The sequence below is a fragment of the Engystomops pustulosus genome, chromosome 6 (genome assembly GCF_040894005.1).
Source record: "Engystomops pustulosus chromosome 6, aEngPut4.maternal, whole genome shotgun sequence".
In the NCBI taxonomy this organism is placed as follows: domain Eukaryota; kingdom Metazoa; phylum Chordata; class Amphibia; order Anura; family Leptodactylidae; genus Engystomops; species Engystomops pustulosus.
The window spans coordinates 97,355,858-97,373,682 of NC_092416.1; the positions used below are offsets into that span (position 1 = coordinate 97,355,858).

At 39.3% G+C, this 17,825-nt stretch overlaps 1 protein-coding gene across 8 annotated transcripts in view; it reads right to left on the reverse strand.

Annotated features, from left to right (window-relative positions):
* The window catches only part of GRIN2D (glutamate ionotropic receptor NMDA type subunit 2D), a 688,972-nt gene that overhangs the window by 295,221 nt on the left and 375,926 nt on the right, over positions 1-17,825 (reverse strand). For 7 of the 8 annotated variants that reach the window (XM_072110452.1, XM_072110450.1, XM_072110451.1 and 4 more), the window contains one exon: positions 4,511-5,103. In XM_072110452.1, coding sequence (XP_071966553.1) covers positions 4,511-5,103 — 593 coding nt within the window. Of the gene's footprint in view, positions 1-4,510; positions 5,104-11,132; positions 11,212-17,825 lie in introns of all 8 variants that reach the window. The other variant, XM_072110456.1, reaches the window with a different exon arrangement.

Below are 17,825 nucleotides of genomic sequence, written 5' to 3' on the forward strand. Positions count from 1 at the left end.
TACACGCCTGCCGACTGACAGCGCTGACAGGCTGACGCTTATTAAAATGAATAAAGGCTGGATTTCTCAGAATTTCCAATCTCCACCAGGTGAAGGAAGCTCAACCTGAATAATTGATCCACTCCTCCTCCTCCTCCTCATTTTCCTCCTTCTCCTCCTCTTTGTAAAGCAGAGGAAAATGGCTATTTTTTGACAGGGCCCACTGGCTCTTGCTATAGTACTTCATGCATTTAATTTTTCTGGAGGGCCACCTACCCGGTCCTCTGTTTGAAACAATTTTTGTGAGTGCCACATACAGGCACTCAATCTATTCCATTTTTCTGGAGGGCCACCTACCCGGTCCTCTGTTTTAAAAAATTTTTGGGACTGCCACATACAGGCACTCAATCTATTCCATTTTACTGGAGGGCCACCTACCTGCTCCTCTGGTTTGAAACATTTTTGGGACTGCCACATACAGGCACTCAATCTATTCCATTTTACTGCAGGGCCACCTACCTGCTCCTCTGGTTTGAACAATTTTTGGGACTGCCACATACAGGCACTCAATCTATTCCATTTTACTGGAGGGCCACCTACCTGCTCCTCTGGTTTGAAACATTTTTGGGACTGCCACATACAGGCACTCAATCTATTCCATTTTACTGCAGGGCCACCTACCTGCTCCTCTGGTTTGAACAATTTTTGGGACTGCCACATACAGGCACTCAATCTATTCCATTTTACTGGAGGGCCACCTACCTGCTCCTCTGGTTTGAAACATTTTTGGGACTGCCACATACAGGCACTCAATCTATTCCATTTTACTGCAGGGCCACCTACCTGCTCCTCTGGTTTGAACAATTTTTGGGACTGCCACATACAGGCACTCAATCTATTCCATTTTACTGGAGGGCCACCTACCTGCTCCTCTGGTTTGAAACATTTTTGGGACTGCCACATACAGGCACTCAATCTATTCCATTTTACTGCAGGGCCACCTACCTGCTCCTCTGGTTTGAACAATTTTTGGGACTGCCACATACAGGCACTCAATCTATTCCATTTTACTGGAGGGCCACCTACCTGCTCCTCTGGTTTGAAACATTTTTGGGACTGCCACATACAGGCACTCAATCTATTCCATTTTACTGCAGGGCCACCTACCTGCTCCTCTGGTTTGAACAATTTTTGGGACTGCCACATACAGGCACTCAATCTATTCCATTTTACTGGAGGGCCACCTACCTGCTCCTCTGGTTTGAAACATTTTTGGGACTGCCACATACAGGCACTCAATCTATTCCATTTTACTGCAGGGCCACCTACCTGCTCCTCTGGTTTGAACAATTTTTGGGACTGCCACATACAGGCACTCAATCTATTCCATTTTACTGCAGGGCCACCTACCTGCTCCTCTGGTTTGAACAATTTTTGGGACTGCCACATACAGGCACTCAATCTATTCCATTTTACTGGAGGGCCACCTACCTGCTCCTCTGGTTTGAAGAATTTTTGGGACTGCCACATACAGGCACTCAATCTATTCCATTTTACTGGAGGGCCACCTACCTGCTCCTCTGGTTTGAAACATTTTTGGGACTGCCACATACAGGCACTCAATCTATCCCATTTTACTGGAGGGCCACCTACCTGCTCCTCTGGTTTGAAAAATGTTTGGGACTGCCACATACAGGCACTATCCAAATTAAATTGTCTCCATAGCAGCCTCCACACGTTGTCTCCATTGCTACCTCCAAAAGTCGTCCATATAGCTGCCTCCATACATCGTCCCTTTATCAAACGAGGTGTGTCAGGCAGAAATTTGGGTTGTTTTCATGGATTCCACATCAAAGTTGTTAACTTTGTCGCCACCCTGCTGTGTTATCCACAAAATATACTGGCAAACTTTTACCATTTAGGGATATTATTTCAGCGCTTCTTGCGCATCTGTTTACATTCCCCTCACCCGGCATATCCTAAACTTATAAGAACGCTACTACACTTGATCTTATACAAAAGGTTCTTAGAAGTGCTGTTTGGGGAGTAGCCTAGAGACAGGGGCTTGGATTGGCGAAAGCTCGCCTGGCAGCGGAACGCCAGCTCCATGCGCATCATGCGCTTCTTGCGCATCTGTTTACATTCCCCTCACCCGCCATATCCCAAACTTATAAGAACGCTACTACACTTAACTTGGTGCAGGCTGGGACCGAGTCTGACCCTGGGGCTGGTCATATACTGCCGACGCAGAGAATTGCGGGGCCTACCTCGGTCCAGGTCTCAAAGGCCTACTATACCTCCTCCCACCCCTCCTCCACCTCCTCCTCCTCCGAATTACCATCCGTGGGCATGGCGCCATCAGTCGGTAGCTCTAGGCACAGCAGCAGTGCCGTCGCTAAGCGACAGCAGGCGGTGCTGAAACTGCTGAGCCTAGGCGATAAAAGGCACACCGCCCAAGAGCTATTACAGGGCATTCCACATCAAAGTTGTTAACTTTGTCGCCACCCTGCTGTGTAATCCACAAAATATACTTGCAAACTTTTACCATTTAGGGATATTATTTCAGCGCTTCTTGCGCATCTGTTTACATTCCCCTCACCCGCCATATCCTAAACTTATAAGAACGCTACTACACTTGATCTTATACAAAAGGTTCTTAGAAGTGCTGTTTGGGGAGTAGCCTATAGACAGGGGCTTGGATTGGCGAAAGCTCGCCTGGCAGCGGAGCGCCAGCTCCATGCCAAGATCCAACTAACATAGTTTTAACTGCAGCACCTTTAATCTACTACTAGTTCACTGCCTCCATACATGGTCCCCTTATCAAACGAGCTGTGTCAGGCAGAATTTTGGGTTGTTTTCATGGCTTCCATGTTAACTTTGTCGCCACCCTGCTGTGTAATCCACAAAATATACTGGCAAACTTTTATCATGTACCGATATTATTTGAGCGCTTCTTGCTCACCTCCTTTGGTTCCTCTCTGCCACCCATTGGTTTGAAGCCTGAGTCCATTTAGGGTATGTCGCCATGACACTCTCTAGCCTGCTGCCGCTGCCTCTGCATGCCGTCCCCTATAGTGTCAGGGTCAATTATTGGATGTTTTAGATGCTATCTAGCTTCATTCTGTCACTCTGTCATGGCCATGCTGTTGCCCATAATTTTGGCATAATGGTGCGATTAGGCAGCCTCAGAGGCATCCATGCATGCTGCCCCTGCTGTTTCCTGTCCATTTCCGTGGTGTTTCCATCCTTTTCTGAGGTTCCCAGGTGTTTGGCCAAGCTTCCCTGTGCAGAGCCTTGGTCCCCTTGAAAAATGCTCGAGTCTCCCATTGACTTCAATGGGGTTCGTTATTCGAGACGAGCACTCGAGCATCGGGAAAAGTTCGTCTCGAATAACGAGTACCCGAGCATTTTAGTGTTCGCTCATCTCTATTTAAGACTTTATTTAATTAAGTATTTTGATGAAAATATGTTTTTATTAAGTGTTTCAAACTTTTTTATTTCGTTTACTGGTGATGCTCTGATCGCTTGTTCAAGCTCTTATTCACTGTGCTATGAAACACACTGGGCATGCCCAGAAGGCAGGACCTGGCTCCCGGAAGGCACCGAGCAACCCTGGGGCACTGGCAGACCCTGGGCTGCCATTGTAGTTGAAGTGTTGTCAAAATGTGCAATTTGAGGGGAGAGGGCTATGCTGTATTCAATGAAGAGATCTCATTCACTAATGCGCTCCAAGTCCAGCTATAATCCTAGAATATAAATCTACATTTTTACAGTCCTGCTACTGCACACAAAAGTGTGATTACATAGGTCACAAGGACAATATCTCACACCATGTCCTATTTTACTGATGAAGGATTTCCTTCAAAAAGGGTGTGAAGCAGTCTAGAGATATAGAACACTTATTTTTGTAAGAGCCATGTGTAAGTGAATGGTTATTAAAACTGGAAGAGAGAAGTGCTTTAGCTGTAAGGCAGGAAAGTAAAGAAATTGTTGGATAGAAAAGAATTAATTTTCTCATTATCTTTAATTTGTTTTTAATAAAAATAAAACTGGAAAAAGTCACTGCACCCTCCTCTTGCTCTTGGAGCTGATGTGCTGTGAGCAAGGTCCTCACTGCACTTGTGCTGAGGTAGCGGGTTAATCAATTTCACCACATTTTTCACGTTTGCCAGTAAACAGCTTGAAATATTAAATACCATCACTAGGAAGTGCAATATGCTCTGCATTAACTACGCCTTCAGATAGCCCTGTACACACAAAATTTAAAAGGTTATGGAGGGTCATACAAATGGAAACACAAAAATGAAAAAAGGCATCAGTAGGAAGGGGTCATAGTTCCAAATATAGTATTTGATACTAGGTAGAACATTATTCATGTAGTTGAAGGGTTACGCCCAACCCATAAAATGATGATATACTGTGGGGATCTAAGACAATAACTCTAAATCTGGTCATAACCTATTTTATAAACTTTGCCATTTCAAATAACAATTCAAAAACTAAGAGAAATAGGATCAACATTGAACATTACCTGTGCAGATTTTCACTTCCGTGTGTAAGGTTTGGAGCTCTGCAATCATTGTTAAATTCCGGTATGAAACCAAAATCTTTGTACAAAGCCTCAGCACCTTTAGCGATTATAGAAACTCCATTTTGAACTCTACGATGAAGATCATCTTTCCATCCAGCAGACAAAACTGTAAAGAGACCTACTGGCAAGTGCTCAGGCATGTAATCTGTGCCTCCTAAGTTGGTTCCTACCATAAACCAAATATACCCAGGTCCAGTTAGCCCTGCTTCTCTTGCAGCCTTGAAGACGCCATCAGCCTCATCCTTGGAACAGTAGAGCAGTCGCACTTGTACAGTTATTTCTCTTAATTGCCTCTTTAGTTTTGCTCCACTTGGGTCATCAGTAAGATTCAGGGTTAAAACACCTCGATTTTCCCATCCAATAAAACTACTGTCAGTTAGTAACTCAATGTAATCCACAAAATCCTCATATCCAGGGAATAAGGTTGTAATAACTGCAAAAGCCGTCCAATCATATTCCTCCAAAACTTCAAAGATGACTTGTAGCTGCTGTTCTGTAGAAGCCCCCAGCTGTAGAAAGGTGGAACCTTTTTCCTAAAAAAGAAAAAAATGCAGTAAAAAACTTTAATGGTACAGACGGTCCCCTACTTAAGAACACTCAACTTACTTATGACCCCTAGTTACAAACGGACCTCTGGATATTGGTAATTTATTGTACTTTAGTCCTAGGCTACAATGATCAGCTGTTACAGTTATCAAATGTGTCTGTAATGAAGCTTTAGTGTTAATATTGATTCTTATGATAACCCAACATTTTTAAAATCCAATTGTCGCATAGACCAAAAAAGTTCTGGCTGGGATTACAATGATGAAATATACAGTTCCGACTTACATACAAATTCAACTTAAGAACAAACCTACAGACCCTATGTTGTATGTAACCCGGGGACTGCCTGTATTAACTATTGGCAAACTCGAATCCTTTTAAAAGTAATTTACACCAAAGTGCATATTATAATGTTTTCAAGGGGTAATAAATTATTAATTTATCATTTTTATTTGTATATTTTAACATTTTTAAATGTGTTGTTAGATGTGACAGATCACAGCAAAGAGAACGCTGTCAATTTCTTTGAATAGCTAAGCAATTAGGCAGGCTTGCAATCAATCAAACACCGATAGAGAGACTTTAAAATGGGTGACCAGTAGAGAGGAGTCAACATACTCGTCTGAGCTTGCTGCTCGTTCGAGCATTAGCATACTCGCAACTGCTCGGTGCTCGGACAAGTATTTTGCCCGCTCGAGAAAATGTCAACTCGCAACGTTTAGATTTTTGGCGGCCAGAAACAGAGCCAATCACAAGCCAGGAGACTCTGCACTACACCCAGCATCACGTGGTACACTTACATGTCGATAGCAGTGGTTGGCTGGCCTGATCAGTTGACCCTGGAATATACTAGCCCCTGCCCTCATTGCTCGGATCATTCTCTATCTGGATGCCGTTAGGGAGAGAGCTGCTGCTGGCCAGGGATAGCGTTAGGGTGTTCTATTAGATTACTGTTAGGCAGGAGTGATTCTACAAGAACCCAACAGCCCTTCTTAGGGCTACAATAGCGTTATATTTTATTTTTTTTTATTTGCTTGTGGCTGGGCTTGATGGCACTAGTAGTGCAGCTAGTACCATATTGTGACGAATTTGAAGGGAGACTTGCGAACGTTCTATTTAGCTCACATAGTGACACACATATCCATCTCAAACACCTAAGTGGGAGAATTTATTAAGGGTTTGATTGAATAAGGCACAGTCTGCCGATTTTTTATTTATTTATTTTTCAAAACTGAAAATCACAGGCACAGCACAAAATCCTGTTGTGTGCTGTCAGTGTAGGTTAGAAATTAGCCATAGCAATCATCATCTTCTGTGGTTGCTGTGTGATTTATTCTGCACGTTTTGTTCTAGAAAAAAATAAAAAAAACACAAAAAAATAAAAAAAATAAAAAAAAACACACAAAACAAAAAACACAAAAAAACATTAAAAAAAACACAAAAATATTTACAGTTTATACTATTTGTACTATTTTGTACTATTACAGCTGTCACTTCATTATGCCTTTTAGACCCTTTTATGGCCAAACATTTGGTCCTTAGAATGTATTTAAATTGGGGTTGGGGAACTATTAAATACATAGGGGCACATGTATCATAGTTTCAGCTAGGCAAATTGTCTTTTTTTGCGACTTTTCTCGTTTTAGCAACTTTTTTCTTTGCGACTTTTGTTGGCGCTCTTCAAGTGCACCGCGGTCTGCACCTTTTGCAGTGTGCCTCATGTATCTTAACTTTCCTGATGTTCCGTGTGACTTTTCACCGTTTTTGTGACTTTTTTGCAACTTTTTAGGTGCAAATCTGCACCTGGTCCAGGGCAGGTTCAAAGGAAGTTTTTTGTTTTTCATGGACCCGATTTTAAAATGTAAATTGGAATTATTTCACTTGCTTTTACTTTTTAACATTTTGAACAGTAACCTCTTTCGTCAAAATTCTTAATTTTTTAAATTTTTAATTGATTACTTCTAAGTGCGAGGTCACACGTAGCAGTTTAATTGTGTTTTTAATGCATTTTGAAACTAATTACAACAGCTTATGAGAGGTGATTTGCCTTATTTCATTACTGTTAACATTTGTGTTTACAAACGCAATATATAAACGCTGCATTAGTGCATGTGTTAACATTGCTTTTACTATGCGTTTTGTAAATTCAAATGTTAAAAGTAATGAAATAAGGCAAATCATCTCTCCTCAGCTGTTGTAATTAGTTTCAAAATGCATTAAAAAATGCAACATGTTAAATCCCAAATTAACAGTAGTGTCCACTCCTGCATATAACCCCCCTGACGTGGCTTGTGTCCATGTGGATTTGAGACATTTGCAACAAAAGTCTCAAAAAGAAGTCAAAATTTGCACCTGCCAGTATAGGAAAAACTGAACATGTATCACAAGTAAAAAGACAGGATCATACATAAGGTGCAAAAACTAGCCGCCAAAAGTCTCTTAAATTCACCTCAGAGAGACAAAACTACGATACATGAAAGTGTCATTATTTGGCTAACATTTTTTTGACTCCCAAGGTGAAATCATGCAATGCTCATGACAATTGCAAAAAATCATTTTGGTCTCAACGGGCCTCAATTACTATGACATATATTAAAGTTAACTACAACTTAATTTGCAAATATCTATAGATTAACAAGCATGGCTTGCTTGGAAAGGGAAAGTCATTTTGTTGTAAAAAGAATATGGCAGCATGGCAAACTTGCTTCTGAACAAACCTTAAAGGACACCTGTCATCAGGTCTGTGTCACTAGTCCTGTCACCTCTACCTGTTGGAGCAGCTCGCAAGGATCCCATCCCAGCCTTTCTCTAGTCAATTCATACATTAATCATTGTAAAATCATCTATTCTTTATCATGTAAATGAGGCTGGTCACATGGTCAGAGGCAGTGATGTCACCCCTGTTACCCCTCCCCTCTCCTCCCCCTGCTCATGTCTGTGTGTAATGTATAGTAAAGCATGGCTAGTGTGTGCTGTATCTGCTGACATGCTGCATCCTCCTAATATACAGGTGAGAGACACAGACAGCAGCTACACATGAATCTGACATGTTCTGCTGTAACATGGCTGCCTGGAGCTGCTGTATCTCTCCTATACACACACAGGCTGCAGGTGGCGCCAGCACCAGGAAGCACATCATTATACAGCCTCACATCATTATACAGGCTGTCAGTCATGCACTGGGGGTGTGGCTGTGCCTCCCACTCATGAATAGAGTGGACAGCTTGAATATGCTAATGCTTCATTGGACATTTCACAGGTCATTTGCATACAACTTTAGGACCTCATTGCTTAGGTTTATAGGCATGTAGAGGGACAATGAAGGGATAGAGGCAATGCTTTCTAATGGCAGTTTATGAAAATATATTTAGTTTAGGGGGGTTATTTTGCATGACGGGTTCTCTTTAATATTTGTGGAAAAATGTATTTTGGGCAGACTCAACCACAATGTTAGGGCATGATGCACAGCACTGTATATCTGGGGAAAAATCCAGAATATGAATAAAAATGCTAAATGTTATGCAAAGCAGTGGAGGGGTGTAAATTTGGGCTTGTTGTGTAGTCACAGGATCTGGACGCAATGAATTCATTGAGACAGGTGTATCATTAGGAAGGATACTGCATCCAATCTATTTTAGTGGCTTAGACAGTTTGATAAATGGGGCACATGAGATGTAAATGTCTACTTTGGATTGTGGAAATTTTAGTTCAAAAGTAGTCCAAAACTTTTAAATTTGGTGTAAACAAATTGGCAGAGGAGCAAATTGTAAGACATTTTGGAGACAAACAACTGATATAACTGCAAGTTTACACCTCTTACTTATTCAATTGATCATGAACTCCTTGATTTACAAAATTATCCAGGGGTCATAAATGAGGCCCCAAAGCACACTAGCAAATCAATGTATTTTAATTGGTCCACACATCAACCCAATAGAATTACTGAACAGCAAGAGAGCTGTGCAAACATTTATTCTCACAATCTTCACTTGAAGCAATGTTATAAAAATAAGCGTGCCAATATGTTCTCTAGAACGATCCTGGATGCTGACAAAGTTATACAGCAAATGATTACTGTAAATTATTATTAATAAATTATTACTTAGATTCTACATATGTTGTAGCCTTTTAATGTGACTGCATATTTTTTAAAATAATGACATGGTGGAATCAGTTCTGTCACCAGATCTTAATACATTGGGGCTGCGGCCGCACCTTAGTTGGATTTTCGGTGATTCTTCGGCTGTGACAGGTATTTAGCAGAGGATTTTGTTGCACGCAATCATATTTTGGGGCAGTTGCGCTGGCTTACATGTGACAGAATTCAGGGGGCGGCCGTTATCTGATCTTGCTGATTCGGACTGAGCGCAGGATTTAGCTTTCAAATTGTGTTGCACTTACATACACTGGAATAAGAAAGTGAACTCCAGCGGAAGTTGGCGGGGAAGCAACAAATGCAGGATATCCAGCACACAATCTTATTGAATTGCTGCAGAGTGCATTCCGGTTAGACAATGAATTTTTGGGGAACTCGAGTGAATGGGCAAGTAAATGCGCCCCATTCTATTGACCAGATTTTTTTGTTTAATTATGCCCTGATACGTAAAATCATAAAATAGTTAAAGACAAAATAACACAAAGTGTATATTTACAAAGAGTATAATAAAAGTATTAGGCATTTAAACATTATTAAAGTAAATTAAAAAATACCTTTCAAAATATACACGTTTATACACATTGAAAATACATATTGCAATTTAGACAATGGACTCCTGGGCAACAGAAATAACAATGCACCCTAAAATTCCAGATCCCTGCTTGCCTCTGTGTATCCAAGGTGAAACTGGACAACCACAATGATAGACCCTCTCTACACCAAGGTGCAGACAAGAAACAAGTCAAACAAACTCAATAAGGGTGGCTAACACTTCGGGTCATCACTGAGAAAGCACCTAAGGTACAAAACTTCATACACAAAAGGATAGTAAAAGAACACCAGACAAGAATTGATCATCAGAAATACAGAGAAAGCTTCAAAAGTAGCACAGATATCAAAGCTGCAAAATGACTATAACTGGCAAGTGACATAGCATGCACATTTATGCCCTAGTCAGGAACCCTGCTCCAGGTAAAACGGGCCATGCTCTGACATTCAATTAACCCCTTCAGGTCCCAAACCAAGCTGCAAATAGCTTGGCATAGTAGGCTCATTCAGCTCTAGAACACAGTTCAGACTGTTGAGTAAAAGTTATCCAGAAAATCAGTGTTTCCTTAATCAAACAACACAAACTAAGGAGCATGCTGACACAGACATCACACATACATATTAAAATGTAGTAATTTAAAAAGAAATGGACACATATTTAACAGATATTGATTTAGATATGTGCAAATTGTACACAAACAACAATGGAGAACAAAATTAGAGAACAACACACAACAATTTCCTAAATGTCAAGGTCATTGTATAGTAGTCATATGGCAATAAATAACATGTGTGAAATAGCAGTATTTTAAGCTTATTTCATAAATCGTATATATTCTAAAGCACAGAATTACATGTAAGTGAGATCAATATTTAATCAAAATCAAATATATATATATATATGATATAGAGGTAGGAATTAATAGAACTGTGTCTATTTTTGCAGATGGCACCAAGCTGTGTAGTGAAATACAGTCTATGGAGGATATTCATAGGCTGCAGGGTGACTTGGAAAACCTGAGAGTTTGGTCACCCACTTGGCAAAAGAGGTTTAATGTGGATAAGTGTAAGGTTATGCACCTGGGGGCTAATAATCCATATGCAACATATGTCCTTGGGGAAGTAAATCTGGGAGAGTCCCTTGTTGAGAAAGACCTGGGAGTACTAGTAGATCATAAAATAAATAACAGCATGCAATGTCAATCAGCTGCCTCTAAAGCCAGCAACATCTTGTCATATATCAAAAGTGTTATGGATTCTCGGGATAGGGATGTAATATTACCACTGAACATGCCATTGGTTTGGCCTCACCTGCAGTATGCTGTCCAGTTCTGGGCACCAGTCCATAAAAAGGATGCCCTGGAGCTAGAAAGGGCACAACGAAGAGCCACTAAAATGACAAGGTGTATGGAGGGTCTCAGTTATGAGGAAAGATTAAAACAACTATATTTATTTAGTCGAGAAGAGACAACTACAAGGGGACATGATTAATTTATACAAATATATGAATGGTCCATAAAAAAAAATATGGTGGAATGTTGTTCCAGATTAAATCAAATCAAAAGACAAGGGGGCACTGTCTCTGTCTGGAGAAAACAAGGTTTAATCACCAGAGGAGACAGGGCTTTTTTACTATGACAACTGTAAAATAGTCTGCTTCATAGAATGCAGAGAATCTCCATGGAAGATTAATAATATAGAGTAATACCAATAGTCTCATCAAAAGTGTATTCCTAATTTCCGCCATGTGATCAAAGTCTAGATTGTGTCTGGGTCATGTGACTTTGATCATGTGGCTGAGATCTCAGTAAAATGACTTTATTCGTGACCCACATTGCATTTTTTAACTGAAGTTAGGAATACACTTAAAATTCAATTTTGATGAGACTATAGGTGGTCCCCAACTTAATAGCACTCGACTTACAGATAACCACTAGTTACAAACGGTCCTCTAGATGTTGGTAATTTACTACACTTTAGTTCCAGGTACAATGATCAGCTGCAAGAGTTATCAGAGGTGCCTGAAATTAAGATTGGTAATCCTGGTTCTTTTGACAACCCGACAACGTTTTAAAATCGTCAAAGAGGCCAAAAAATTTTCCCTGGGGTTACAATTATAAAATATACAGTTCTGACTTACATACAAATTCAAATTAAGAACAACTCTACATAACCTATCTACCTGCCAGTATTCGTATTACGCTATATCATTTTTTACTCGCTATATACAGCATTCTATAGAAGGTCTTTTGCTACTGAATAGATTGGGACATGGTGACGGGATCAACGCATCTACACCATTAAAAATGCATTGAAAGTTGTGCTTCCTTGCACAACTCCATAAGGTGAGCAGATCTGATAACGCTTAGTCACATGTTTTTAAAATGATGCTATTCATAGGAGCACACTATCGCCTTTTTTTGTTTTTTTCTGCCTTTTGATGGGAAACATGGCGACATGTATCACACGTATGGCTCTGCTTTTAGTTTTTGGCCTTTTTTCTAGTCAGATGTATCTTAGCAGTTTGTTCTTATTGATACATGTGGTGTTTAGTCTTTACTGAATTTGTGACTTTTTAAAATAAAAGACACAAAAGGTCTCAGAAATCAAAATCAGATTTAGGCTAATTTCTATACCTAAACAGGGGCAACCATAGATTTTTACCAAGATTTGTTACTTTTTTGCGACTTGTTAAAAAATTGCAATTTTCCCATCAGACCTTGCTGATTATTTTCACTCTTACCTGTGTATCTAGTGATCTTGCTATCTTGTTTTGACTTCTGCTTTGCCTACTGACCATTCTATTTGCTATACGATTCTATACCTTTGTCGCCATCTTGGTTTTGACCCGGTTTGTTTGACTCCGCTTGTCTGTCTTATCTGTGGTTTCTCCCTCAGTGTTGTTGTGTCTCCCGGTGTCTCAGACCTGTGTTAGTATTCTGTGCCCCAGTGTGAATACTGGTCTATCTCAGTATTCCTTTTACCTGCCTGCTCCTGATCTTACCCCTATGGAAAACCTCTGGAAAATCCTTGACATCAAAGTTATGGCCCATAAACCAACAACAGTCTCAGAACTGTGGAAGAGACTGGAAGAAGAGTATACCAAAATCACACCAGAGCAGACTATTGAGAGACACCAGTGAGACTATTGATGTTCTGTGGCCGCTGATATGCTGTAGTCATTCACAGTAAAGACCTGTGCACTTACTGATTGGTGACTGCTGTAACCTTAAGAAAATGTAGCTATAATCTTTCTCATTGATCTTTTCTAGTTCTGATCATTATGTTTTTTTCTGAAAAATAAAGGTTTAATGTTGATATACTGGTAATTTTTTTTAAACACTTTTCTAGTGGCATGGTGTACCCCGTACAAAAAATCCATATGTTGATCATTGGAGATATTTTTGGAAAATCTAACTTATAAACTCCTCAAACAATGACAATTTAATAAATATACACAGATTGAGCCCAGATTTTGGACATGACATGAGGTATATAATAAACTTGATCTGAAAAATAGATGAGGCAGAAATTAACAATTGTAAGAAAAGATGGGTATCTGGGAGTCACATGATTTAATTGTTTTAAACATAACTGTGTGACATTGCATTTTTCCTTGATACTCTTGCATTCACTTAAATATTATATGCTGAGCTATGATAAATTTTGCTCTACTCTCACTCTAAACTAGAATATGATCTGATCAACTGTTTCAGAAAAAAACTTTGTTAACATTTTTTCTAACATTTCTTGCCAATACTTTCTCTAAAGTATTAACTAGACTGAATCCAAAGTACTCCAGTGCATGAACAACATTATTACTTATCAACGGTCTAGAAGATTACATGCTTGATAGCCACACATGTTCCTTCTCTGGTCTTTTAAAAAAATGGTACATAACACTATTTGTAGTCCTCATTTGAGCCATTTTAACAATATTTGTAGCACTTTCTAGCATAACCTAAGACAACAAACAGGTTAGCAGACAAATACCAAAAGTATGCCAGCACTACCATTTACATACAATTTTCCAATAGGCTACTTTTTAACTCAGTATTTTGAGTTGTTTGAGACTGTATAATTTCCTGACAAAAAAAACATTTTACCTTGTGTTCCTAGACGCAATTAGGGCTAGAAGAGAATGCCAAGTGCCCAACAGTTGACACTCTTTCTGTGCACATGAAAAATAATCAAATAATGCTTTTAGCATCATCCTTTTCCATCATGACATATATCTAATGGTAATACACAATGAGTAATATATTAAGTCATAAAACGTGTCTAAAACCATTGCTAAATGTGGTATGATGTGGTATAATAACAAGACAGGAAAGTTAAATAAAAGTTGCCAATACCAATCTACTTATACTGCTCTATCACAGCCGATAAGCATATTCTAATGCCCACAAATAAGCATTGCCCACAGCTAAGTTTGAGAAACCTGAGCCACAAAGGCAGGGTTCTTCTAATGAAGTTTGGGGTCAGGTCCAGTTATAGCTCAATCCCCCCTACCAGAACCAGTCACTAACGGCATTTAAATATTTGCAGCTCAAGATTGCCGGCACTAGAATGCCCATGGTGGAATCTTGGAAAAATTTTAATGGGCTCACTAAACACTACTCAAATCATATTGGCTTTATGTACTAAGGGTCACGCGGCCGCACTTTCCTCAGATGTTCCATCGTTTTCAGGCATTACGCCGCTGGGTCAGGTATTTATCTGGGGATTTTTGCGCACGGGATCATATTTTGGCACAGCCGCTCCATCTTTCATGCGACAAAAATCAGGGGGCGGGCCGTCGGACGATCCGACTGATGCGGACTGATGCGGACTGAGCGTGGGATTTAACTTTAAAATTGTGTCGCAAGACATTGCACTTACATACACCGGGAAGAAAATGGGGAACTCCGGCGGACCTGATCTGGAAAGCGACACATGCAGGAAATCAGTCAAGCGATCTTAGTGAATCGCGGCACAGTGCATTGTTGTCGGACAATGCACTTTCGGGAACTCTGAGAGACAGGGTAAGTAAATGTGCAAAGTGCAACAGATTCATGAATTGTTCACTCGTTCTTCAAGAAATCCAGAGCCCCAACAAAGTACAACAACTTTTATTGGTGTCCCTTTAATCCTAAATTCTTAAAATCCTAAAGAATAATTACAGTTATAACTGCTGTTGTTTTGAAAACACTAGTATGGTTTGAATTCATTGGCAGCTGATGGGCACATAACATACAATGCCAAGCATGAAGAGCTATCCCAGAATGAATAATTCCAAGAGTTCTTATAGAAGCCGCAGCCCATGAAATTAGATTCACTGATCTTTACTTGCATGGCATCACCAAGCTTTTAAATATTCATACTTTAATATCTTATCCAAAATATTTCACTGCCATTGGGGATGTGCCTAGCCTGGACATTCTGGCTTTTCTTGAGAGGAAAATATGTCCTCAATTTCCTTTATGTACAGTAAGCATAGGGGACCCTGACTAGTTACCCTTGACACAGATATTCATGAGGACCTTCCCTGGTGGTTTGATTGAATGTTAATAACTATATTAGCCTTGCAGATAATATCACTCTGGCAGCAGAATGAATGAAGTGAGTGCACAAAGTGTGTATATAAACTGTCAGAAGAGGCCCTTTTGCCCCAAGATTATTTGTGAAATATTAATGGAGGAAAATTGGCTACCAGTTAGCAAAGGAAAGGAAGACAGTGGATGGGATAGTAGAGTGAGACAGAGGCAGTGTGCATGGACTGAAATTGAAATAGCAGACAGACAAAGGAATGAAGGGTAACTGATATGTAAATGAAAGACAAAGACCGATTGAAGTCATGAAACAGAGAAGTCATTTTACAGACAAAGAAAATGTTAATGAAATAATACAGACATCACAAGAAAGCAAATTGTGTTAACAGAAGGATAGAATAATGAGAAAATGAAGATGAAGAAATGACTGCAAGGGAATAGTATTAGTAATATACTGTTTAAAAGGGAACAAAAACAAATAGAAAAGTGAAAATGCCAGGGTATATTCAAGCTTCATTACTAGGGGAGTCATTCTAGGGGCTACATGCAGGATACAGGTAGATGTATGATAATGAACTCATATTAACAGTTATCAAGTCATCTTAACAGTTGTCAAGGACAGTATCTTCGAAGGATACTGCTATTAGGCAGGAATTTTCATCAGCCATTTAATACAATGGAAAAGATGGAGTTTCAAATCCATTTAAAGGTTAATGTCAAGAAGTGGCACCCATTAATCAAATGCAGATTCTTTACTCTTAAGAATACAGGAGAAGTTTAATAAATGCTGTTGAGACATTGATTTTAGATATTTGCAGTAGAGAAATATCTCATAAATTACATATAGCTTGAGCGACTATGAAATCAAGTTTATCATCTCCAGTGAGAATGGGCAGGTAAGTTTTAAGAATATTAATTATTTTGTAGTAAATATTGCTATATGGAGTAGAGAACACTACCTGCTTCTGTTGATTTTCAGAAGCTTTAGGTTTATCTAATAGTAAAGATAATCTGTCTTTGTTTCTTAGCTTTGTTTTCTGCAATGTCTATTGTGTGACTGTTGTAGCCTCTATGTAGAAGACGTTGTCTCATGATTTTACACTCTTGATTAAACGTGGAATCGTCACTACAACTTCTTCGGGCTCTAATAAACTCGCCTACCGGTAAATTTTGAGTAACATGTTTAGGGTGATTGCTGTTTGCATGCAATAAAGAATTGCCACTAGTAGGTTTTCTGTATAAACATGTAGAAATTGTATTTTTATCTGCATGATCTGTTAGAAGAAGATCTAAAAAAGGGATGGTTTTATTTTCCTGTGTATAAGTGAACCGAAGATTGTATGTGTTATTGTTGATATACTCTATGAATGTCTTTATCTGGTGTGCAGGTCCCTTCCATATTATTAACAGATAATCTATGTATCTACCATACCAGGAAATAAATTCCTGGTATGGGTTGATGGCATTATATACGTATTGCTCCTCCCACATAGATACATAAATGTTTGCCAGTGATGGGGAGAAGCAGGAGCCCATTGGGCATCCAAGAGTTTGGAAAAAGAAACAACCATCAAAAAAAAAAAATTATTCTGTAAAAGGAATTCAGTAGTGCTTAATACATAGTTTTTAAGATCTGATGAATATGTAGTATATTTGTTCATAGAATATTCCAATGCATTTAATGATTTATTGTGGGGTATACATGTATGTAAAGCAGAGATATCGCATGCTAACCATAGGTGCTGTTCAGACCAACCGTGCTTGGACATGGCTTTTAAAACTGATTTAGAATCTTGCAGGTATGCAGGAGTCTGTTGTACAATAGGCTGTAATAACCAATCTATCCATGCACTAAGTCTCTCTGTGATGGATAATACCCCCGATATAATAGGGCGTAGTGGCGGTGGAAATATATTTTTATGGGTTTTCGGGGTGGCATGTGATATCTGTGTCATGGGTGAATTGGGGGCTAAATATTCCGCTTCTTTGGGTGTTATGATGCCCAATTGTACACCCCAGTTTACATGTTTCAGCAATAACGATTTTATAGGTTCAGTTGGAACTGTAGATACAGGTTTGTGTACTGAAGTATCTGACAACATTGTTTTAATCAATTTTTCATATAGACCATATATGAAAAATTGATTAAAACAATGTTGTCAGATACTTCAAGTTCCCTACACTGTACTGAAGAGATCCAACCAGGTTTGAATAGTGCTGTCTACAGTTAGGGATCTTTTTATGTAGTGTATGTAAACTTCTGGTTTCAACTGTATAACATGCTTTTAAATCCTGGACTACCATTTTAAATATGACAAAGGCAGGGAGCACAGTAGAATGCTAGCATTTAGACACAAAGTTGCGCATTGGACCAGTAGATAGAGACCATTTGCTGAGTTGCATAAAATTGACTTTTGAAGTATATACTGTATGTTTTTAATTTTAATTTAAAGGAAATCTACCACTCGATAAA